Here is a 27,428-nt window from a genome sequence, read left to right on the forward strand (position 1 = left end):
AAAACAAACAAAACAAATCAGCAAGTAACAGACCCCACACGTCTGCTAACGTAGTAACTTCAACCAAATAAGATGAAGGAGGAGCCAGCCATCACAGATTCATGAATATCAGAGATTTCTGCTAATTTCCTGCATATTGTCAGTATGCTGAGGGTAACTTCAATTGACTTCACTTGTTAAAATACTTCTAAAAATTCAGATTTATAGTCATTCTTCTTTAGCCTATGTTAAACTTAAAATTGACATATTTTACAGCAAAACTGAAATTTTAATTAAGAATTGAGATTAATTTGAGAAGTGCTGAAAATTATCAATCACCATTATAAAAGCTGAATTTACCTGGCAAGCAAATCCTTATTAAGTTTCTGTAATCTTTTTTTCTGGTTCTAAATTAAAAGTGGAACTAACTAACAAATAGGAGGAAATGGTCATTTGTCTCACAGTTTAAACCAAACAATTTTTACTCTTCTAATCAGAGATAGGGAAATATTGTGCTTTCCCATTAAAATCATACTTCTATTACCAAGAAATCAAGAGAATGTGCCCAAGTTTTTATTCGGAGATGTTGTCTTCCCCATTTAGGAACCATGACACTACAATGAGAAGTCCAGCAGGGGATTAAAATAATAGATCTGATTAAAATCCATTATTTAAACATAAATCCCAACCATTATAATTAGCTGGTTGCATCAAAATAAACGCTGAAATGGTTTTAGCTCTGTTTGAGCAATGTCTATGGCTAACACAAGATGCCTCTGTGCATCTGTCAGAGGAAATCCACAGAGAAACCATTTAATTGGCTTCAGTTCTTATTTTAAATGACTGTCAAATACCACCATATCAGGAATAGTTGTGCACAATAAAAGAACAGCTTCCAGAACCGTTCCAAGTAGATCTCTTTGGGCATGGTGGCCAAACTAAATAGCTGTGATCTCTAGCTCTCTGCCAATTCCGTCACAGCCGATTCAGATAGCTGAAGCTGTTTTTGGAACTTGGCTTCCACGATGCCATGTGAATTATTTGAAGTGTTTGTGAAGACAGAATTGAGTGTCCTAAAATGTGGGCAAAATCTGATAAAATCATCATTACTGAGAAGCTCAAACTATAAAAATCCAAATTTGTTTCATAAAAGCACATATTAACTTCAGCATAATTGACAATAATGTGACTATTCAAGAATATAGTTATTTGATTAATAATGATATTTAAAACTATGAGCATGGAACATGATTTCAATGAAAATTAGTATCATTATATTATTAACAGGTCATCACTCATGCATTAGCCTAATTTTTTGTTCATATTTTTTAGAAAAAGCTTACATACATATTTCCTATACATCCCATTTATGATATAGCATATTAAAAGTAAATCATTAAAATAGGTAAATAAATTTTAAGGCCAGGTCTATGACTCTGTCTATATTACTGAAGTGAGGTAATGAAATGAGCATATTTCAAATAATTATAATGAAGTGAACAGTCAATAAAAAGCATTGATTTTTAAAAATCATTTCTTTTCTTCCTTAGTTGTGGTTTTCCGGATGAATGTTCTAGAAAATTGTTTCAGTTCTTCACGGGTTTCTAATTCTTGACACAGTCCACAGATTATTCAAAATAAGATGTTTAGGCAGATTTTGCAAACATGTTGTTAGAGTGAATTCTAATCATTGCAGAATTCTTTTCTTTTTATGTAGCTTTACACTTGTCAAATCTTCCTAGCTGATCACTAAGGATGTTTTACATGCTCCAACAAAGAAATAATATTGACTGCTTAGTAACTTTATTGTATAACTGATGTGCACAAAGCTATTTTGTACAATTATATTGAAATATTGATTAAAATATCAAAATTTGCTCTTTACAGGACCTCCTTTGATTGGACAACAGCAGCAACATCAGCCAGCTACATCAGGGCTCATGTTAAGTAAGAGAAACAACCTGAGATACATTTTGCTATGTTACTAGAGATAAGAATCTCTGGGGCTTATCATTACACTGAGATGCTTGGAAACTCGAAACAGAATGGCTCAGGCATTGGAGGATTAAATGTAAATTGATCAGATGTTCTGGTATGAACATCATTTGTTTTAAGTATTTTAGGAAGTTATTAAAAATATGCCTTTGAAACTCCAGAAGGGCAAACAGAGTTTTAAACAAAAAAGAAAAGGATAGTGTGATTTTTATTCCAAAATCTGAAATTATTTAAGTAGAATAGGGGGTACTTGTTAAAGGTCTTGACTAATTTTCTATTTTATCCATAGATTGGGATCCAGTATTTATATCAGATAAGATAAATCACTTGCGAGTGGTCATCATGCTTTTCTCTTTGATATTGTGGAAGCATATTTAAATTCCTAATTTTCAGGGAATATTTTACTTGATACATCCTGGAAATAACTCTCAAAGACTGTGCTGAAGAAATAATTAATTTTAACAGTTCTACATCTTTTAAAAAAATTTTAACAGTTCTACTCCTTAATCAGCTGATGATCACCTTGCAATTTTCCCTATACTCCTTATAAAATAATGTTTTATGGCCCAAAATAAAATCTGTTCCGCTCATCTACATTTGTTTCAGTATTAAAAAAAATCTCTTTTGAGATATTAAATCAAATAGAAGTCATTACTCTTGTTGCTCACCTTCCAAAATTACAACTTAAGGTGTTTGCTGCTCCACAAGTTCTTCCTCCACTGGTGGATTTAAGACCAAGTATTTTTACCGTCTTTATAGAAACTCATAAATCTTCATACTCTGAGTAGACTACAATGATCAAAGCCATTAATGGCAGAGCATTTAAGAACTGAAATGTGTGTGAATCATCAGAATTTCCTGTCTATTCTCCCACTGAATTATCTGCATAACCATGCTGACTGTAACATCTCTGGCATCTGTCTCTTCGTCATTGTTCCTCAAGAAAAATCCATAGTCCATGCCCTGGTCATCTTTAATCTGCACTACTGCACTTCATTGCTCCCTATTATTCATCCTTAAACAATTATCTTCAAGTTGGTCCTGCCTGGCCCTCTCAAGAGATCTTTTTTTCCCCTTACCATTACAAACATCTGTGTCTCATTCCTTTTAAACTTATCCTACAGTTTTTCCCCACTGCCCTTTACCTCAGGACAATGAAAATCAGCTTCTTTTTCTTGTATGTTGATCACTGTACCATTCTGAATTATTTAATTTTTTAAATACTTACATGAATTTTTAACTAAGTATTATTGGATCATGGATAGATAGGTAGACAGAAACACAGAGAGATAGAGTCTTATTTATTAAAACAATCACTTACCCTCTTCTCACACTATCATATGACAATATTGTCCTAACAGTTTTTTTAAAGTCAATAGCTGCCTGATATACGGTTATTGATTTAACATTCTTTTCTCCTTTTCTCTGAGGTCACTGACATTAAAAAGAAAGACTGTTTATAATGCATTGTTTTCTGAATCTTTTTCTTTTACTTTAATTACATATACATATACTGTTCTTGATTACAACATGTTTTATGAATTTTCCTTTATGTTTTAGGTTAGACTAATGATTATCAAACTGAAAAATTTATTAAAGTTGAAATTCTGGAATCCCATATATCAGAACTTTTCATTAATAAGCAGCTTGGAATTGTGGCCAGAAATCTGCATTTTAACAAAGTTACCCTGATGCAAATAATTTACAAGCCACACTTCAAGAAATATTTGAGGTAAGTTATTATATTCCCACAGACTATGTTCTTATACCAAATACTGTTCAATATATATGTTTTTAATTTTTAGAGTGGGAACAATAGTACACATGCCCAGCAAGATTGTTCAAAGATTCAATGATATTGTAGAAGTTCTTATCATAGCACCTGAAAAACTGAGTGGATTTTTGTATTGGGTAACTAATTCTCATCTGAATGTTACTATATGAAATGTGTGGAGAGTTAATTTATTCTGTTTTTTCACTGGTGGGTGCAATTATTGTATAGTGACAATATTCTCTATTTCAGTTGTAATTTTCTATAGCAAGGGAATATCTTTGTGGAAAGGCAATAACATAGCAGATTGTACTAGGAAGCAAAGTAAATATTTTCAGACTATCAAAATAAGTTTAGTATATATAAAGGGGTAAAATATAATCTTTAAAAAGGAACAGATTTTTCAATTCAAAGGATAGATATAAAACATAATTAAACTGCCCAAAATGATGAGAGCTCTGAAGAAGCAGAGTGATTTTACAAAAAGCATTGAAATCAGACATCAAATCCTGAAGGTGTATTAAAATCTTAGGTATCGTCTTGCACTGTAACAATGATCAATTTATGTGAACTACTCATGTCATTTTGTGGATATGTGGTCTAGAGTCACCTGCTTTGGGAGGACTTCAAAATAAAATAATGAGATTAATATCTGCTTCCTCTTTTCATCAAATTTAAAGGTCATGGGACTCTTCTGACCAAAGTGAAATTCAAAGGTGAACCTTAAAGCAATTTGGAATTGAATTTCTCCTCTTATATGCTAGGCTGCCATTATTAACCATGATGATGGAGACATTCAGAAAGAAAAATCTTTTAATATGCCCTTTTCTTTCTACACACAGCAGGAAAATATATGGCCTGAAAAGATTAAAGGAGCCTTGGAAAACTTGTGCATAGTGTCATGCATGCTTAGGTGCTCCAAAAAATCTCATTCAGTAAAAATAACAAATATGATTATATTTTGTGCATCAGATTTATACAATAGTATCTTCATACAGTGATGAAAAAATAAAAATTACAAGTCACATGCAAAATTTTTTTTATGATTAATTCTGCAAATTTCAGTCTTCTGGTGTGAGAACATGGCTACATTTGCATGGCATTCCTAACTTTGAAGCTTTATACTCTTTATAGGCCCAGAACCTTTTATATCCCCCTCTTCTTGTAGACAGCAGTACTGCCAAACGCAAAAAATTTTTACTGCATTTTGAATGGATATTTAGATACTAACTCACCAGTCTGTTAACTTGACTGTAAAATATTTCTTCATGTTACTGTTTCACAGTCCTCTAAGAGAAAATTATTTCATGTATACATAAAAATGTATAATATTTAACATGCTCCAAAATTTTTCTATGGTATAGAAATAAGTTGGTATTACCCTGCTTTGTTTTCTTCAAAAAGCTTAAGGTAATATCTTAAATTTATGTTTGTTATAATAAGAATGCTTGATTCAACTCTCTAATTACACATTGTAATGCCTAGTTACAGATGATTACATTAAATCCTAGTGTTACCTAGTACTGATAAAACTAGTATGACAAAACTTATCTTACTTTAATATTAAAGAAATTTGGTCAGAAGAGTTCTTGATTTCTGAGAAGGGTTAATGTGATGAAGTAAAATAATAATGAGATGGTCAATAAACTCTGACCAATAATCATTTTAGGAAAAGTAAAAATTAATGAGAAATTCCAACTGAAGAAATGGCCATGAAAGAAATAAAATTAATAAAGTGGATTATTTAAAGTGATTTATTTTAAGAAGTAAGGAGAAATAGGAAAGGAAAGATAAAATCTAGTTTGCCAAGAAATTATCCATAAAAAGAAGTTTGTTAAGATTGGCTGGTTTAAGTTAGAAATGTTTAAACATAAAATTCTGTGTGGACCACTTGAGCAGAAATGGCCACTGAAGTATGAAATCATGACTGAATAAATATTAAAAAAAATAATGAAATCTTTAGCAATGGAAAACTTTTACTATCTAGATATTCTCCAGTAAATTTTAGTGAAAGAAGATCTGAAAGGCATAAAGTGTTTTTTCAAGTGAGTAGATGATTTCTACTTAACTGAACATATTACACGCATCAACTAAAAAGGAAAAGGAACAATCATAAAATTAGTATTAAGTAATATAATGGATGTAATTGAAGACATAAATGTAGGGCATTACATTAGAAACACTGGTTGTAACTCTGCAGCTAAAGATGGGAAGAAAAACAATGTATGCTGTAATAGCAGGAGAAAGTTCTACCTACATGATGCTAAGATGAATGGCCAATTTCTAAAATTAGCTTAAAAACATACGAAGCCTTGGGGTTGGGAGTGGGGCTGGAACTCTCTATACTTAGTGCCATGCAGACAGAGTAAGTACTTTGCTATCTGAATATTTTGTTTTAGCAGGACATAGGAATAAACAAAAACATTTTTTTATATGAAACCCTAATGAACACCCTTCCTAGTTCTTGGGGTTTCTGTGGTGCAACATGGTAAAATCTGAAACAAATTGTGATGAGAATATCTGGTATATTCAACTGCAGTTATTAAGTATTGTTTAGGGCATATTAATCCTGCACAAAATCTAGGGCAGTAGTAGGAATATCAGAAAGTGTTGTTACAAGGTTTGAGTGTGTGAATGTCTTTATAAATGAAATATGTAACTCCAATTCTCTAAAAAATATTTATTTTCAGTTATAATGTTCATATGCTGAGATATTGATGTTAGCCACTTTAATTTATACCCTAAATCATTACAAAATAGTTCTGATATACAGATAGCCATCTCCTTTCTGCAACTTCAGTATAGCCTTTGTTCTAGTCACAAGATTTTTACATATCCACCAAAAGGCAACACCAAAGGTTTCTAGAACCAAATGTTTTCAATTGCAAAGGTACATTGTATTAGTATTGATATCAAGGTCTCAATTACTACCATTCTGCCTTCCTCAAAATCTAGCACCTGCATTTCAAAAGTTTTTAAAAAAAATTTAATTGTTTTAAAACAAAACAAGCAATCAAAAAATAGTGAATGAGAAAAATTGAGAATGATTTGCTAAAGTCAACTGTCAGTATGAATTAGCTAATTTGTCTATGCTGCGTAAATGTTAATTAGTCATAAAACACTCGATTTGTTTAACATTTATAGGAACATGTTGCAAGCAGAAACATTTGAAGCCTAATGACAAAAGATGGCCATAAACACACATTTCTTTCCTAATCCAAGTGTTATATTACTTTTTTGACTCGAGGTGAGAAGGTTTATGATGCTAGTAGTCTAAAAAATGCTTCAGGAAGTTTAAATTAATGTCTTCAATAAATCTAAAATGCTACAGAATATTACAGTAATATTGTACATTATGGAAAACTGCAATTTAGGGGGTAGTTATAAATATCTTTTTATATATATATTTATATATATATATAAAACCAACATACAATCATAAATATGGTACATTGTATGTTTGTATTTCTCTATTTACATATGCATTCATAAATATCTAAATATGCATTTGCCTATGACTGTGCTAGACTGTGATTATTTAAAGGAAGGGATTATACATTATTTATTTTTATATTTCTTCATTTCTTGAACAGTGTCTAGCACATGGTCAGTATGTATGTTTGGTCAATCAGTATGTTTGTTGTTTGACAAAATTAATGAATGAGTGTATGAAGGCATGGAGGAGGCGTGGTTGAACCCATATAAATGCACAGATATGTGTCATACCCTAATCTATGAAGACTGTGTTAACACCATTCATAACATGCTTTCAGCTGGGTACCAGTCATTTCTCACTGAAAGAAATATTGACCCACTATGGAAAACACTTAATATGTAAGAACCACAGTAAGAGACAAATATTTTATTCATTTCTTCCTTCCTGCCATCCTTTCTCCCTTCATCCTTCTTTTATTCATCCATTAAGCTATTCATTAATTCTTCCTTTTATAAAATTAGATGATCACATTCTAGCAACTTGTCATGTAAAATTTTTACCTATTCAGTATTGTAAATTGTGTGACACTCCCATTCTTGTCCTGGGATGCAGCTGACTAAGAAATGTGTATTTTCTTTCTATAACTAAAATCCTAAAGGTGCTTGCCTGATGGGTAAATTGACATGGAAATCAATTTTATATAAAAGCAAACAAACAAATATGTAATTAATGTAATTAAATTCAATCAATTAATTTAAATAATTGTCTAAAATTAAAATGCTGGTATAGTATGACTCAAATGGCATGTGTGAGTGTCGCAGTTAGATAGACCTATGTTGTAATCTAATCTCCACTCCTCACAAAGGACTTATCTTCTGGCAATTCATCCACCTCAGTGTTTCAGTTTACAATACAGGGGAGAGCAACCGCCCTGCTCTTGTTACACACTTCCCACAGATCTAGCCCCTTATGCTTTAACCTTCGTTTTCCTTTTCAATCCCCTTGTTTTTAATTTTATATTTTACCTTTCTATTGTATGTTTTCCTTTTACTACCTCAAGCCTTTTTGCTTCTTCTTTCTTTTTTCCCTTTTGTTCTTTCCTTTTTCCCTTTCTTTCCTTCCTTCCTCCCTTTCTTCCTTCAATTATTTTTCTTTTTTGAAAGATAAGTTGATCATTGCAAAAGCAAAAAAAAAAAATCAGGTTTCTTAAGAGATTAAATGATATGATGTATATAAAATTTACAATCCTCTAAGTTAATTTAACTCAAATGATAAATAATATTACGAATACTAAATGTCAGCATTGTAGATGGCATGCCAATATCAATATAATTATATTTTTTGTTTCTATGCCCAGTGGAAGAAGTAGTGGGCTGAAGTTTCTATACTTTTTTTAACATAATGGCTTCCTTCTGCTACAATTCTAGTGTGAAAAGGAAGAAAATATTTCTCTGACTGATGATAATACAAGGAATGTTTCATTTATTTTTTTACTCTTAAACCAGTGTTGCTGGTTAATCCATATTCGTCTGACTCTTTTCTTTGAATTGTATAAAGTTAGCTTGGAATTAAGTACTAGATTGAAGGTTTATTGATCTAGTTTTCTTGATTTGTTCCAGGATGGAACATGGGCAGGAAATAAACCTTCATTGTTAAAAGCATCTGAATTTTGTAACTTTTTCATAGCAGTAAAATCTGGGGGATACAGTCTAATAGAGAGGGAAAAAATTCAAATTTTTTAAGTGGTAACAATGTGTAAACAAATAAAAATACTATGTACTTACACTGTGTTTGGCCTCTTTGGTTATTCTGATTTACTGATTATATTAGAGGCCAAGAACAAGTCCCAGAATCAAGGGATAATAATGTGACTAGGTCAAAACTTGGTAACAATAGCTGCCCGATGTATAACTGTGTAATAATTGTTCTCTGCCAGGCAGTGCCCCTTGTACTCTCAGGGCACAAACTGGACTTCAAACAGTTACAGAAAAATGCGATACCTGTATTCCGTTTTTCTCCCCATGACACGACTAGCACGGTGAGAGCCAGAACAAGCTACAACTTGTTACCTGGGATCGTAAAGGACAGATATTGATGTGACAGATTTTACTGGCTTTTACTGCTCCAAAAGACATGCACATTTCACATTTTGTGCTTTGAAACTATGTCAAGGGGCAGAAAACAAATAAGGGAACATACAATGACCTGGCTCTTGATAAATGCAGACAACATAGGCTGCTGAAGTTGAATTGCTCAGCGCCCCTGCTGAGAAGCTGTGATCTGTTTGAAATCACTTGTGACAACTTTCTTGGGGCTCTTCTCAGAGATCCTTGGTGGGGCCATCAGCTCGCTGGTCCACACAGAGGAGCACTGCTCAGCCTGACAGCAGAGCTGGGGAAGAGGAACTTATGTCGTCTCCTTTCCGCAAAGCCAGGATTTTGAGAAACCAAGGCCTCAACTAGCTGTTATAACATAGAAGAATAAATTCCTGCCTTTTTAAAAACTTGAGACAGAATCACAACTCATTATCTTCTTCCCAAAACCCCAACAGAGGCTCCTATTGGAGCTGTGCTGTTCTTTATGTGGTTCTCACCCTAAGGACTTAGGACATAACACTAAACTTTTAATAACGTAATTAGGTGGAACAATCACAAAGCCAAAGAAAATGACAACATGCCTAATTATCAGATCATTCTCTTAATGAATTTCCCTTTGGTGCTTGGATATTCATTTTGCATCCTTCTGCATTTTAAAAAATCTGCTTAGAAAATGTTTAGAAAACTAGTTTCTGTGTGTTTTCTGAGGTATTTGAGGCTGGACCCACCACCGCTTCTTTCTCCCTCACCCCTCATAGGATTTGTCTTTGTAGTTCCCTCTTCAGTCACTATCACTGTCACTATCATTGTACTACTAATCTTTTATTTACACCATATTTTGCTTATTTTTAATAATGAGCACTTTAAAAAAATTCACACTGTACTTTTGACCTCCAAACTCCCAGAAGATCAAATTATGCCGAATTCTGATCGTTTTATGTATGGTCTAGGACAACAGTTCTAAGATCTTTCTTTTCTAGAGTGTTTACTATGTTGAAGACAATATTCTGTTTTTTTTTCCAGGTATTACAGTTCTTAATACACAAACAGTTTTTGGAAGTAGATGCTATCAGTATTTCCATATTAAGATGGCAAATGAGACAAAGAGAAAAAAACAAAACCAACAAAACAAACTGCCACCCTGAGATATAAGGTTGTTTCTCTCTTGACTCTTTTTTGGCTGTTTACCAACAAACCACTTTTTAAAAGCCATTTTTTTAAATAATAAAAAAAAAATCTTTGCCTTCCTTTACAGTGCAAATTGGGATTCATTAAAAAAAACCCAAAAAACTTTTTTTTCAAACTCATGGCTTCTTGTTCCAGCAGAGCACCATGCTGTCAAGACCTTTTCAAAACACTCACATGACTGTGATACTTTGTACGTCAAATAGGATTCATGTTCCCCTACTGCTTAGGGAATGAATGTCAAATCCCTAGCTAAGCATACTGAGCTCCCCAGATTTCAATGTGTAACAGTATTGTCCAGTGCTCCTCCAGAAGCACTGTTTATCTTACACCACGCAACTCCCTCGCCATGTTCCTTTTTTAAAATCTTTTTCCCATGTTCCTTCTTGCCTCATCTCTTTTCTCAAATAGAGCAGAGGCCCTCAAGGGCAGAGGCTATACCTTATTTTTCTTACTTTCTTTTCTTTCCCTTTCTTTCTTTTCCTTCCTTTCTTTCTTTCTAGTTCTTTCTTTCTTTTTTCTCTCTCTCCCTCCCTTCCCTTCCTTTTTTTTTTTTTTTTGAGAGAGAATAGCAGTGTAAAAACACCAAACAAAGACAAGGTAAGGAGAGAACAAAAATGAATACAATTACATTTTTCTAGTAAGTTAAGACGGTAAATTAAGCTTATTTAGTTCCTTTTGTAGAGAGATATTTAACCTCAGCTCCAGAACACTCAGGAAATACCCTGTGGTTGTTTTAGAAGATATCACAAAGATGAGAAAGAGAACCAAAAATCATGATAAAATGAATCACTTTCATATTTTTTTTGACTATTGAAGTTTTTGAAAATTTATCAGTGAAGTAAGATGTAGTATTTCAATGATGACAGAAAGATGCTGGTCTCATAGGCTGTCAGATCTCACAATACAACACAGGCACCAGGACAGTATATTTTGCAAAGTTAGTTAAGCACATATTACAGGCAGAATGCATGCCAGCTCCGGAGGCAAAACAGATAAATCAGATACAACCCCATCCTTGAAGGAATTTATAGTCAGCCACAGAGAAACAGACAAACACATTTGGGGGGCCATGGAGTAGAACAGGCAGCATTTTCAAGCCAATTTCATAGAAATATGCCCCATGTCCAAAGGCCACACACAGATGAGAAGTCAATGCAAGCCATAAAATATGGACTATCATAGAGTAACATGGAAAATGTAAACACACACATGCAGATGATCAGAGAAAGATTATTTCATGGAAAACCATGTTTCCCAAAAAAGAGAAACAAAACACAGATGTCCAAATAAATCTAACTAAACCAAAAAAGAAAAAAAAAAAAGAAGAAGAAGAAGAAAAGGAAAAAAATAGATAAGGGGAAAATGCTCACAGCTAGTTATTTTCAGCTTCTGTTTGAAATGAAGATGTAAAACATAAAAACTAACAGTGCTATCTTATTTTTGATCACATGGAGAATTGGTCCTGCTATGGGCAAAACACAACCACATATATTATAAGAAATGCCTTGGAATTTTGCTATACTGCCATTTTCAAAACAGTGTGTGCCTAAATTGATATGATTTCAAAGGCAATGTAGTATCAGAGTTAGAGCTTTCTCATTCTCCCTTTTCAGGTGACCAAAAAATAATTTTAAAATAGTTTTTTTCTTTTGTTTTTTAGAAAGAATGTGAATTACACAGAAGACTATTTAAACAAAATAAACATTTCCCAAATTCCACCAGTAACAGTAATCACTAATTTTTAAGCTACACAAACCAAATATTTTTGTTTTGTTCTGTTCACTGATAAAACTTCAGTGCCTAGTTTTTGCCTGGCATATAGTAGATGCTCACTGGAAATTTGCTCATGAATTAATATGGGAGGAAAAGATGGCCAGTATTTTCGTTATTGAAAAGGCCAAAGTATGAGGAAACCAAGGGATAGAGACATGGGATTCTGGTTCCTACAGACTGTGATCAGCTTGAGTAGGGGTTGATAGTAAGAAATAGGTGGAAAGGACTATTGTGCCTCTTGCAGTTAGGCATAAATAAGCTACTTATATACCCAGATAAGCTCTGGTATATTATTTTGAAGTATCGGGAAAATAAGTCATAAAATCACAGAGAAAAATCAAACACAAATATTTAACTGTGATCCAAGAATTTTATGGTTAGCTCTTTAGGTATGCCGTAGTGTTAACAATAGATACTGTACAATTTTTAGCACAGTATCTTTGGAAATCTTTGTCTTCTCAGTGTCTTCATAGATATTTTAGAAGAATTTTGAGAGAATTGATATTTGAGCTGACCTGACCCAATTTTAAACCAATTTCTAAAATTCAAATGAGACTATGATTTAAATATATTGTACCTTGTAGTTTAATAGCATATTAGTGAACAATTAGCCTAAACTCATCAATTTACAGACAAGAAAAATGTGACACAACGAGACAATGTCTCTTGCCCCAAATCATAGCTAGTTTGGTTAATTAATAAAGCCTATGCTTTTAGACCAAATATGTCCTCTTCTTGGTGTTGATCTTAGAAAACTAATGGGATAAGCACACAGATATTCACAGACAGAAATTTTTATCCTAGGAAAAAATAATTTAAAAAAAAGAACAAAACACAAAAACAAAAAATATACTTCTAATTATTGAATGATACCTGGTTGATTAAATGAAGTAGGAAGAATCTACACAACAGAACACTGGGTAACCATTAAGAATAAAGACATCTAGTTATGTAGATTGACATGGAATGATGTTCATAATGTACTGCAAAGTAAATAAATATGAAAAAGCATCTGTCACATGATCTCATTTTAGTGTATAATACTCTGCAAATGTGTATTTGCATAAGGAAACTGGATGAATAGAAACCAAAGTAATAGAAGTTTGAGATCAAAGTGTCAGCAGGTTTGATTTCTTCTGAGGCCTCTGTCCTTGGGCTGTAAGCGCCCATCTTCTTCCTCTGTTTCCACATGGTCTTCCCCCTGTGTGTGCTGCATCCAAATTTCCTCTTCTAATAAAGACACCAGTAATACTGGGAGAGGGCCCATTCTGATGACCCCATTTTAACTTAATGAGCTATATCCAAATAAAGGCCCTATATCCAAATAAAATCATGTAGTGCTGAGGCACTGAGGGTTAGGGCTTCAACACATGAACTTGGAGGGGGAACACAATTTAGCCCATAACACTTACTCTCTGGTCTCCCAAAATTCACGTCCTTCTCATGTGCAAAATACATCCATCCCATACCAATAGCCCTCAAATACTCAAACCATTCCAAAAGGCAAAAACTGGAAAGAAGAGAGGGTCACGGGTCCCAAGCAAGTGTGAAACCTAACTAGGCAGATTCTATCAGATTTAAGGCTCTCTGGTTTGCTGCTCCATCTTCTGGGCCCAGTGGGGTAGCGGACCTGCTCCCCGGGCCCACTAGGGTGGTGGCCCATTGCTCTCTCACCTGTGTCCTATCTCTTCTTCTTATAAGGACACCAGTCATGTTGGATTAGGGCCCAACCTAAGGACCTCCACTTTATTTTAATTACCTCTTTAAAGATCCTGTCTCCAAATACAGTCCCATTCTGAGGTACTGGGAGATAGAGCTTCAACCTACGAATTTGGAAGGGACATGATTCATCTCGTAACACTGACAAAAAAGCAAAATCTCTCTCACACACACAGACACATCATGTGTGTGTTTGTGATTTAATTTTATGTGTCAGCCTGAGTGGGCTGGGGGATGCCCAGATAGCTGATCAAACATTATTTCTGGGTGTGTCTGTGAGGGTGTCTCTGGAGGAGACGAGCAAAGAGCACTCTCACCAGTGAGGGTGAGCAGCACACAACCTGCCGAGGGTCTGAAGAGAACGGAAAGGTGGAGGAAGGGCAAATCTGCTCTCTCTGCTGGAGCTGGGACATCCATCTCCTCCTGCCCTCACACATCAACGCTCCTGGCTTTCAGGTCTTTGGACTCGGACTGGGATGCTCACCATCAGTTCCCATGGTTTTCAGGCCTTGAGATTTGTCCTGAATTACACCACTAGCTTTCCTGGTTTTCCAGCTTGCGAGCAGTAGATCTTGGGATGTCTTGGCCTTCATAATCGGATGAGTCAATTCCTATTATAAACCTCTCTCTCATCCCTAACATATATATATATGTCCTTTTTCTCTGGAGAGCGCTTAATATTTGATTTTTCTCTTTTGAAAAACTTTGGTTAAGTCCAAGTCAATTAACACTTACGATTAGCTTGCCAAGTGCCACATACAAAGAGATAATCCTGAGTGGCGACTAGTGGGATGATAAAAGTGGGACAAGGTAAGAAAGACATGTGGGTCCAGAAGCTATTTGAACAAAGCATCTAGGCGTGGGACGGTCCCGTGGCTCTATGGTGAGGCTGTGTAAGTGCCAGTGTCCATAGTGGTAGGAGAAGTAAGACAGCTACAAACATTTCTTCCCTATTGGAGGGTGAAATGTGCTGTGCGTATTGCTGGGAGATGATGCTGTGGAGGTAGGTCTATGCTTTTAAAACACTTAAATCCAATATAAATGAAAGTCTGACACTAGATAGAAATCTTAGAAGTAGGAACACATAACTAACTTTCTATTGAGTTCACAGGATTAATAATTTCTATATCTCAAAACAAAACTTGTTTAACAATACAAACACTGTCAAAATAACACATTAATTTTTAAAAAAATGGCTTTAACATTATTCAATATACCTACTTTAATAAATGTCAAAATTCTCTCCAAATAAAAGTAAAAAACCCCTAGATTTTCATTTTTCTGGCTTTCTTTTCCTCCACACATAGTAATAAGTGAAAATGGCCACAAAGAGACAAAAGTGAAAGCTTTCAAAGAACAAATCTATTCCTTAAAATGAAAAATACAGTAATAAAATGTCTATGTGGGAAAAAACTGTCAATCTCATACATCTGAATACTTCATAGACTTTCCAAATGTGTGTAGGTTTTGCACAATTCAAATAGTTTTTCAGCCCTATGAAAGAGAGAAAAATGTAGTACCAACAAAACTAAAGCAAGTACTATATCTCATCTCTTAAAGCAATTTTTTCTTCCTTAAAGGCTTTTAGATGAAATAGTACATACTAGCTTTTCATTAAAGATACATGACCACTACCAATTGAAATCTGAAGCTAAAATCTGTGTTTCCAAAAATCTCCTCTTATGAGGAGAATCAACCACTAGAAAGATATCTTGAGGGCTTAATAGTCCCTTAGCTGGACAATTTTTGTATGCACATGATCATAAACACTTCATACTAAATATATTTTTATTTATTTGCATTTTAGTACCAAATGAATTATAAATACACTAAGTAAAACTAGGAAATTTCCCACAGTCTAGAAATTTCAACTCCAAGAAACATGAACACAATGTGTGTCTAAACCAACTATCCTTCATAGTTCCTTTACAATGGGCCTTAATAAATAGCAAAAGAGATCCTCTTGAACGCTTATATCTTCCTTTTGAGAAGGAAGAAAAAAATTTTCCCCTAGATCCCACTTCCCCTTGAAGTTACCATTGTTTTTCCTTCATTTAATCCACAGCCATTCAGAACACAACATTCAGAAAGGAATCTACATTCTTCTCCACTTTCTTACCTTTCGCTTACCCAACTATAGTCTGGTTTCTGTCATACATTGCTTTCAAAACACCTCTCAGAATGGCCATTTAACTGCAAAATCCAGTAAACCATTTATACTTCTCACCCTCCTGGAACTGTCTGGAGTTGCTATTCCTTCACACGCTCCACTCCTTTGACTTGGAGGAACCTATTCTTTGACAAGTCCCCTCCAACTTCTATTTCTTCTCATTTACTTTTGTTGATTCCTCCATAACAAATATCAAACATTGGTATCTCCTAGAATTCCATCCTTAATCCTCCAACCTACTTTCTATAAGCCCACTCTTGTGCCGGGCAGAAATGTAGCTCACAAACTGGCCCCAACGTATCTCGTTAGTCTTTCCCCTGTCATACCACATAGCGTGTGTTTACTCTCAACAACTTTCACCTTTTACTTTCAATTCTATACCCTGACCGCGCTATATCTCTTCCAAGAAAGGTTTTCACCCATTTCTGCTTGTATAATTACTACACATTTTTTCAAACTACTGTTAAAATATCACTTCATGTGCACAGCCTTTTTCTCTCCCACTAGTCATCATAAGTGATCTCTAGTCTGTTGTTTTCCCACAACACTTTGATCACATTTCTATTATAGCAATTGTCAAATGGTATTTTAACTTTTAAATCCATTTATCTACCCCGAATGAGTTTTAAGTTCTTCAAAAGTAAAAACCTTTTTGGAGTCAGCACAAAGAAAGAAGTACAGAATATAAGCTATCACCAAGGCATGGACCTTAGGATCAAACAGGTGTGATCTGAGTCTCAGGAATCCAACACTTCCTAGTATGTGACCTCAGAGTCATCATCTGTGAAATGGGGATAACAATTAGATGATGATGATGATGATAATAATAATAATAATAAATGATAATAATAATAAGAAGAAGAATAATTATGGAATATTCTGACTTTATACACAAATTGTGTAAAGTGTTTAATATAGTGTTTAGTATAAAATACTTGCTAAGCTGGTTTTAACTGTTATTAATTCTCCTTCCAAATATACACAGGGTCTCACTCTTTTGCCACGTATTGTTATCAATGCATGTTTGGTAAATGAATGAATGAATGATAACAGAATGTAATTATCTCTTCTATGCTTCTTTTATGGCTTAAGTGATTTGAAGAACTTAGTAAGCATTACTTTTATCATCAGAATAGATTTTATGGTATAGAAAACCAAAGCACCAACAAAATTTTCATTAAGCCCAAAGCATATAAAGACAAAGATACGTGAAATAAAAGTTGTTTACTCTGAACTCCTCCAATTAACTTCTTTTTCCTGGCTGAGTTTATTAGATAGGCTTGATCACGTCTTAAAGGTCAGGTGCCTCTGATGATACTTGGTAAGAGTGAAAAGTGGAAGAGGACATTGCTGTGGGCTGTTATGCCCACAAATGATATTTATTCTGGTGACACAAGAGCATTCTCTAGACAGGTCATGTTCCTGAGACCTATTTGGAGTGGGGTAAGGGGCACTGCTGAAATGTCATGTATACTTTGCTTGGGAATTGAGAGAGGGACAAGATATATAAAGACTGGGCCCCGCAGCAGATGTTACCAGTGTCCTAAAAAATGAGGCAGTGTAAGTACCTAGATCAGTGTCTGGCCAAGGACCACCCTGGATTTACTAACTCTGGAATATCCGTGAATCTTTTGTCCTTGCTATTCTTCCCTCCCATTGCACTGTCCAGCTTCAAGCCCCCATCATCTGAAGTGTTGCCCAGCCTTCCCGTGTGGGGTCCCTGCAGCTGATCTCCAGGGCTCTCTTCCACATGCCAGTGTCACCTTCAAAAGCAAACACCTTCAGCTCTGCCTCAGATCTCTTTGGCTACACACTCTTTTCAGGATCGAATGGAATCCCCTAACTTTGGCATAAATCAGGTTCTGACTTATCTTTCAGTTTAACTCCTCCTTTCCTCCTCAACGCCACAGTCACCCTTCTTTCTCGCTGTATTGAACCACTCAGATCCCCAGAGAGGCCACTAAGTCTCACGTCAATGTCTTTGCTTATGTTTTTCTTTCTTTTTAGAATGTTCACCCCAACCTCGCTGAACCACATGAACTATGTGAGCAACACAGAGCTGTCTCTTCTGTAAAGCCCTCTGTGCATTCCCGTTTCCCATTCTAGACAAATCACTTGCTGTGTTAAGACTCTACTGCCTTCTCTTTTTTCCTGTGTTCACACCTACATTACTGTAAGCTAATTAGCTGCGTGTGAATTTCTAAACCCCCCTAATGAGTGAGCTTCTTGATATTGGGGGTTAAATTTCATCCATCTTCACTTGTCTAGGATTTAGCAGACTTCAAGGGTCTTATAAATATTCACTGAATGACTGAAGGAATTTAGGGTGGAGGCAGGGCAGAGGTAAGACAAAAGAAGTCTCCTCTGTCTCCAGGTGCAGAAGGAACTAAGTCTGAGCTGAGAAGTGAATCAGTTTCTTAACAGGTGAGTTTATATACATTTTGTTGAGCAATATTTAAAGAAGTATTTGTGGGTCTGTTTTATGTAGGAGTATTTGTTTAACACATTCAAATATTTTCCAGAAAAAAAGAAATATCAATTTTTCCTATATGGTTATTTTAATCACTTCCCATATTTTTTTTCAATTATTGTGCAAAGAATGACATTCTCTTGAATAACGAAATAGATAATTAGGAAAAACATTGTAGAGTTTTGGTAATGAAAAATCTGAATTTTAATACAACTGTGCTTTAAAACCATTACTAAGTACTGTGAGACACCACCATGGGGCTATTACCAGGTGCTAATCGGGCCTTCTGATTATGACGTGGGGTATTAGGGAGGATGTCAGACAGGATCCATCTCTAAAGCTCAAATGCAAAATGCAAAAATAATCTCCATTATTATGAACCTTGATAGCTACCCCAAAGGTGGTCCCTGAAATTTCTCAGAGGAAATGAACTTACTTGTTATGAACAGACTGAATCAAGAAAGAATAATTTGAACTACCAGGAAATGAAGTTTCTGGAATATTTTAACATGAACCTATTTCTTCCACAAAGAAGTCTTACTGCTTAAGGTAAGACAGTTCCCACTAAAATTTTGGGAAACAAAACAATGTATTTCATCAGTACTGAAAAGTCAGTTACTAAATAAAAGGGTTACCATTCCAAATATAGCTTCCAGCACAGTAATAGAGTCTAAAAATACCTGCTTCTGTGCCTCTCTCATTAAAAGCCACTATCCTAGACTATGTATTTTTACGAGACAGTTCCACGAGCTTTTTCATTTCCTCCATTATATTACTAGACACTTCAGCTGACTGCGGTGCATACACTCATAGGTGAGCAAAGCAAAGGTTAAGTGTGTATGACACAGATGAGCCCCGAGATTAAGTATACACTGTGAAATGCATGTGGATGTTCATGATTTAAACCAATGAACTGCGGCCTGAAATGATGTCACACAAAGCTTAGCGGTAAGTGGAAGGTTAAACCTACTTGCATCTCGGCTCATTAAACGCAGTTAAAGTGCAAATCCCCTCATTCTGACAGTAGTGATCACAAGGATTCTCTTTCTGGTCACAGCGCTGACTTTTAAACCCCACAGAGCATCTGCAGAATTTCAGTAAAATACAGCTAAATAAAGCGTCTGACTTTTTTTCCCCAAATATGTTTCAAATTTATATCACACAGAGATAGTAACATACGAACGAAATTTTTCTCAGGTATGCTAACTTCTCTCTCATGCACACTCATCACAGGCTACTCTGACAGGGTAGGGAACAGAATGCAGACGTGGATCATACGTGGACATCATCCTTCTGGTCAAGCAGTAATAAAAGATAACTCAAAATAGGGACCACATAAGCTGAATGGTCCTATTTCAAGTTGTCCATTGTGGACAATCAGGTATTTGAGAAGGGAAAATATTAAATTCCAGATTTTCTCAGGAGCAGTGAATCTACAATCCTTTCCAAACATTTAGAAACCCAGATTTGAGGTAATGCATTTCAAAGGAGACAAGGGCTTAATGGGTTTACATAATACAACACTCTAAACCTGATACAGAAATTAAATTGCATTACATATTTGAAAAGACACCTTAAGTACTTTGAAAAGAATGGCCATGTACCAAAATATTCATAAATATGATTATGTCTGGGTTTCATGTACCTAAATCGGGTCAATGAAACTAGAACAGTTTTCACCGGCATTTCCAAGTTCAAAGATCTCTGAATGTTTGAAATGGGCATGATGCTAAGCACTGAATGAGCTCTTCCTTATGAAATCACCAGCAAATTGATGGAGGAGATTCTGTAGCACATGAGCCAATGAGGAATAATACTTGATCAGAGATGTCCGTGAAACATCATTTTAAATGTGTTACCTCAAGAAAGGAGAACAATAGAGCAAGGAATCCACGTACATCTAAAGTTGTATCATAAAATGCCCACAAGGTTATAAAATACTCACAAACACACAGGTACATTTGTTTCCGGGTCCAGCTGGCATGTGCCACCATTGTAACAGTAGCCATCACATAGCTGGCAGCTAGAGGCAATCTTTCCATTAGTGCAGCTGCAGCAACAAAGAAAAAAAATCTCATTGTTACTGGCATGATTATTGTTGAAAGCTGACACAAACTCTCCATAGATGAGAATATTCATCATAGAAGGGTAATGGAGTGGTTGGCTAAAAGTAGGTTTTCAGAAAGACAGACTTGCTGGAGGCAAAGATTTTTTTTTGTTTTAACAGAACGATGACAGATAAAAATTTTCTTGTGGTAATTTTCAAATTTTCAACCCATTTGTTTAATATAAAAATTTAATATAGCGAGAAGTAGGTGTGAAAAAATAGACTCTAGTGTCCATCACTTACACTTCAGGGAGACATCAGCATTAGTACCTTATTTCCTTTTTATATAACTAGAGTTTGGTGACATTTTTGTTATTTATAAACCTCATTATCAAACACTCTGGAAGCAAATGTTTCAGCCATTCCTTCTAAACTGGAAAATCTGGTCCAAAGAATGTTGTGAGTTTTAGACTACACATTTGGTAAGAAAGTATAGAATTGTTCCGCAGTCACTTTTATCCCACTGGTTTTCTCTGAATGTGTAATATAGTTAATGTCAAACTCTTTTTATTCCGACAGAAAAAAAAGTAACAGTTCAAGGCAAAACTAAACAGTAATGTTACAGGAACAATATGCAATGTGGCAAAAATTAATGACGTAGGCTTTCCGGAAAATTTTTGGAAATGATTCTAATTTATAGCACATTACATGCCTGGGATAAGAATAAACACTATGGCTACTGCTCCAGGGGAAAGCCAAACATAACAGTAATAGGAAAAAGGCAGAAATTTCTCACTTGCCATGTTATGTTTTAAAATAAATACTATTAGATTGGAACTTGAAAACTGTTGGGGGGACAGAGAAAAGTGTATTAACATTTCAAATTACTGAGGGAACCTCTTCTATGAGAAGGATGCTAACAGAATCATACAAACCTTCGCCCAAATTAGAATTACAATAGATCATGCCAATATTCTGATTGTGAGATCATCTTAGCACTGAGTGCTGTGAAGTAATCAATGATGTCACAATAAATCCGACACAACCTTGATAAAGTCCTCAGGCTGCAGTATCTTTGATTGATCACCTTGATCCTCTTCAGGACGGACACCTGTTACAGTACATGCCTCAAAGGGGAATTTCCAGTGACAGGTTAGATATTTGAAATAACTGGTTACCAGTCCCATTAGTTCATTTGTTCTGTGTATATTTATGTGAACGTATGTGGGTGGTAGGGCTGTTGGAAATGCACTGAACTGTTATACTTTCCCAGGCATTTAATTAAAAGATTTTTTTTAAGAGCCTGGATTTTAAAGTCACATTTCTTTCCAAGATGAACAGAAGCAGAGAGTCAATTATATACTAGATGTGAAATGGAAGTATGTATATGTGGAACCAAACATGTGAAAGGCAGTGGCTTAAAGTTCCAAGATTTAACAAAGACTACCACATTCTTTAGACTCTGTAGAGGCATATGAATATGGATGCAAAGTGAGTCAAGTGCATATTTCATAGTATTGGTGTCTGATATGTTAAATGGATCTGGGAGACTTTTCCTTGCTCTCCATGCCCAGCCTCCTTGAAAAATTGAAGAGCAGAAAGCTAAAGTTTCATGTTCAGTCAAAGGGACAACATCAAAGAGAAAAATCAGCTTATTATACATTAAATGATTTTCCACAAAACGATAACTATATACAAAGTATCACCTTTTAAAAGAGAAAAATATTCTAATTAGTGATTATTTTAATCTTCTGCTTCCAGGAGTTATAAAAGATATTGCCTTGTTCTCCTCCTAAAGGTTTTGTTTGAGTCCTAAACTTAAGACAGAAATCTGTAGATATTTCAAATGTGAAATACAAGTTATCCAAATCATTGTAATATATCGAAGAGTACAACTGATATTTTAATGTAAGTTTTCATCATAATTTCATCTCTTAGAAATGTTACACACACACACACACACACACACACACTTTGTAATTAGCAGTTGGTCTGGTACACACAAAGAATTCTCATAACAACTGACATGACGGAGGTATTATTCAGGCTATTCAAAATTGTCATCAAGACCTTCTTCATCAGTATTCACTGAGGAGGAGAAGAAAATACACCATTAGCTCTGTTTTAAAGATTATGCTCATCATACTTGACCAAGAACGTGTCCTCTACTGTAGCTGACAGCTCACAGGCTGCACGTTAGAAACACATCTGGCCGTTTAGAATCACAAGTAAACGTGGCAGCTTGAGTTTTCCTAGTTAAGTAAAAAAGATTTAACTCAGCTGTGATTTTGTTTTGGTATTAGTTGTTTACCTACGAAATTGATATCACAACATCACTGTAAACTTCATTTAAGGCTAAGATGAACAGTATTATAGAAATGAAAACAAACTTACCTAAAAAGTTTCAGGATACCCGGAGTCCTGTTCGTATTATCACATTCAATCTTATTATAGCCTATCTGATAAATCAAGTACCATACTCCTATTTTTAAACTCCACTATCCACTCACCGTTAGCAAATGTTATTATTCCATTCTTGCTTAGAATTATCCCAAAAGACCTTTTAAGAGTCCAGAACTATAATGTTGGACTTTAAAAGCCTCCTCGGGTTATGAGGCCCGAGTGTTTCTAGGTGGGTGAAGCCAATATTCTCTGTACAGTAGGCAGTACGCAGAGCCCTGAGAGTCCAGCCCTTCCTTCCTCACGTGCAGCTGCCCTGTGTGATGGAAGCAGGGTGTGTCTCTCTGCATGAGCTTCTCCAAGATAAACTGGGATGGGAACTATGGCTCACAGCCTTTCTTAGATGACAGTCCGCGATTCCCTGTGTGAATGGGATGGGGCTGTAAGAAACATTCTGCAGCACGTTCCTGACGTGGTACACTGGACATAAAGAAAAATGTACGCCCACTAATTGAAATGAAGTTCTGCCACGCTAAAGTTTCATCACAAAGAGCTGATGCGCTTAATGAGCAAACATGATTTTGGTAGTTTATATGAAAACGCATTTTGCTTTTATGTACTTATTAGAGGCACATATTATAATTAGTCATATTTTCAATTACTTTACTTAAAAAATAATGTACTTTCAAATGACCCAATTTGAGGGTTTGAGTAAACGTCATTTATAATGATAACACAAATCATACTTAAAAGTAAATTCTGAAATGAGAGTAAATAAAAGGAAAAAAAATGTTGATGCTGTCTGTAATAAAATTTTATTGGGCCTTGTTTGGCACAGTCACATAACTCAGGGCTTGCACCCTCACAGAGCTGTCTCAGTGGAAGACGTGGCATGAACACTTCAAGGCACACTTTTCCTATCACATAGTCTCTGTTGATTGTACTCCTAAGGCAAGTGATCGAGTCCAGTCCTTTATAAGCCCTTCTCTTAAAAGGTTGTTAAAGAAGTTCAGGGTGAGACGTGATCTCTAACCTCAGTGGCATAAATTTGTTTCATGATAGAAACTGAATGGCATTATTCCTCTGATGTTCTGTTTTCCATTCACTTGAGCCTCAAGCGAAAGAGCAAAAGGCAATGTAACCAAAATCTCACGGGCATTTTCATTGTAGTTGCTTCCTTAAAAATTTTACATTATTCCTTCTACTTACCTTGGATCATGATTTTCAAAGTCAGATTTAAAAAAAGTATAATTTGATTTCCACTAGACAGGTCTTTTCCTCCTCTGACAAAGGATCATTGTGTAACAACAGAAAGGCAAACACTCACTGCTGATAATAACAATGAAATAATGAAAAGCCTGAGCCGTTCTAACTGAGAAATATTACATGTGGCTTTTTGAAAGTATGTTGCGTCTCACTTTTCACTTGCTGACCATTAGGAATATTGGATACAGGGAACGGTCTCATCACATCCTTATGTGGTAAATGTTCACTTCCCAGATGTACATAATAGGTTTTGAATACGTTTTGGTTTAATTAAAATGAATTGAACTCTATCTCTAGCCCAAAAAGAAGAGAGAGAGATAGAGAGAGAGAGAGAGAATGCAATGGTTGCCATATTTACATTGTTTTCACTGTTTGTTGCTGAACTGCTGTGTCCTTTTGGGTTCAAATGCTTTTATAAATTAAGCTGGCTATCTACTTACTTGCAAGATATATCTTCACTGTCTTTATTTATAATGCAGTGTCCCCCGTGGCATCTTATGCATTTGTCAACCTCACATTTTGGTCCTTCATAGCGTGTTGGACAGACACACTCCACACTTCCATCATCCCCAATGGTACAGGATTCGGAATTCACACAGTAGTGATGACACACGTCTAGAAAGAATGCACAACAGAAAAATGAAACCATATTATATTTTTCTTGAGTCACAATAAATGTTACCATTTCTAAATGGTCAATGAATAGGTACACAAAAGCACCTTGTAATTATACGTAACTAGAATCTTTAATAATGTTTTGATTCCTCTTTTTGCCTGAGTTAGGCATCATTTCATCTTGCTACAAGGAGATGGGTTACACTGATGTAATACTGGTGACAAACTCTTTTGGTTCTGAGTATTGAAGTTTAAATTTTCAGAAATATCTTCAATTTTCCTCCTAATGAGCAATATTACCATCATTCCAAAATAAACAGACATGCTCAAGATTTCTTTAGATGTCACTTATCTTTGCCCCTCCTTGCACCTCTTTTTATCCAGAGAACAGGGAGGTGTGTGGTGAGTCGAGGCACCCTACCTCTTTACTAGCTCTTGGTGTGGTTGAAAGAAGCTTCCTTCTACATGAGCCAGAACTGGTCCAGGTATTTCCAAACGCCTGTGCAGGTAAGTAGATAGGACTTGTGCCTCTCCTGGAACTCCAGGAGAAAGGCAGACTGGAAGACTAACTGATCCATCACGGGTGGGAAGTGATAACAGAAGTCTAGGCTATTGTCCGTATTTAGGTGAGAACCCAATCTCACCTCCAGTCAGAGGGAAAACCTCCCTGTAGTCTGAGTTCTTTGCTTTGAAAGACATTTCTTACTGAACATTATAGACCATTTTCTCAACTACAAAGGAAGACTTCCTCAAATATTTCTATAGCTCTTGAACATGAGTAACAAAGCAAAGAGCATTTAATAATATAATAACCACACTGACTTTGTAATTAGACATTCTGCTTCAGTCTTGTGATAAACAATCAAATCTTTATATATGTTTCCATATCAATATATGCAAAGTTAACACTTTCAAAATATTGAAATTTATAATACAAATCATCTTAAGCAGAAGGACTGATTATATTGATTCCACACTTTGTGTTTACAAGCTGCAGTTTCCATTTAGCTATCTAACTGTGCAGCGATGTTAAATGAGATTAGCTGAGACAAAAATCACAGTTTATAAACTTTAACCTGCTATAACACAATTATAGTGGGTGAGAAAAATTAAAACATAATTTACAATTTTCATGTTTATATACTTATCTAGCCCCTTATTAAATCAGACAGAACTTAAATTTATTGACAAGCCTACTTCATATTTATGGAAATTTATTTCAGGCATTCTTATGCTTGCCATTGCATTGTGCCAAGTACCCTCATTGAGATTCAGTGCTTAAGTCTATTAAGGGTTTTGGCTATATTTAAGAAAAGTAGCACTTTCAAAAGGTGAGAGACTTGGAGATCTAAAAATTAAGTCAGCATTACTATCTGTCTATTATGATATCTACTTGCAGTTGTCCTAGGCTTGGCAGGTAGAGTGTACACAGCACAATTCTGTGTTTATCTATGTAGAATGTATTAGCAGCAGCCTATGATTTTCTGATACCATCTCTTATTCGACACAGAAATCTTTAAAGAACAACTTTCCCTAGGTTACTAGATATGACTTACTGACAGAGAACTCTTTTAATATTGTCTCTAATGACTTTAAATTTCATCCTTTAGTCCTGGTTCTTTTGTCTGATGGGACACAGACGTCAGCTGATGTATCTTTCCAAGATCTTCATATTATGAAACCTTTCCATATAGTGGATGACTCATTAGACTCACGCAGGTGACTTATCTGCAAATGCAAATTCCAGTGCCTTTCCCTGTAGCCCACCACCACCCCTAGATGCCAATCCATAGAGCAGGTATGGGGCCCAGGTGATCTGCACGGGCCTGGCTGAGGAACTTGAATTTAGAAACTAGGGGATGTAAGAAATCTGAAAACAATTTTACTGACTAGCAAAGGGACGACATTGTCTAATGGTTATAAATGGATTTGACTTGACTAAAGTAGCTTATTTCTTGACTAACTTTGTGAACCCTAATTAAAATGTAACTTTCAACCTAAAATTTTGGGCCAATTTGTTTTTATAACCACATCACTGAGAAGCCCTGAGAAACTAGAAAAAACTGGGTTCCCATTCTGAGGGTTGGTGATTGCCATATACCACACCACAGCGAGGAACAGTGTGCACTTACCTAGAGTGCCAAAGGGCAAAGTCAAAAAAAAAAACTTAACAATTTATTAATTATAAGTAATTTTGGTGCATAAATTAAATCTGTTTTAGGCTAAGATTAGAAAGATATGAAAATATGCGTAACTCATTAGTAATCAAGGAAACACAAATTAACACCCCAAAGAAATACCGTTGCACAAACACCAAATTGACAACAAGTAGCAGAAACTCATGTACACTATAGTGGACATGTAAACTGGTTCAATCAATTTGGGAAACAACTGACAGTGTCTACTGAATTTGAATGTATCCATACCTTATGACCTGGCATTTTTACTCTTAATACACTGTATATGCAAGAGAAAAGCACACATGTGTACAAAAAACATGTAC

The 27,428-nt window shown here is 35.3% G+C and overlaps 1 protein-coding gene across 1 annotated transcript in view; it reads right to left on the minus strand.

Annotated features, from left to right (window-relative positions):
- LOC102544705 (low-density lipoprotein receptor-related protein 1B) overlaps nucleotides 1–27,428 on the minus strand; it is a 316,032-nt gene that overhangs the window by 11,637 nt on the left and 276,967 nt on the right. The window contains exons 46-48 of the mRNA XM_072962065.1: nucleotides 24,751–24,925; nucleotides 20,543–20,647; nucleotides 19,568–19,681 (exon numbers count right to left, since the gene is read on the minus strand). Coding sequence (XP_072818166.1) covers nucleotides 19,568–19,681; nucleotides 20,543–20,647; nucleotides 24,751–24,925 — 394 coding nt within the window. The remainder of the gene's footprint in view (nucleotides 1–19,567; nucleotides 19,682–20,542; nucleotides 20,648–24,750; nucleotides 24,926–27,428) is intronic.

Source organism: Vicugna pacos, chromosome 5 (genome assembly GCF_048564905.1).
Source record: "Vicugna pacos chromosome 5, VicPac4, whole genome shotgun sequence".
NCBI lineage: Eukaryota > Metazoa > Chordata > Mammalia > Artiodactyla > Camelidae > Vicugna > Vicugna pacos.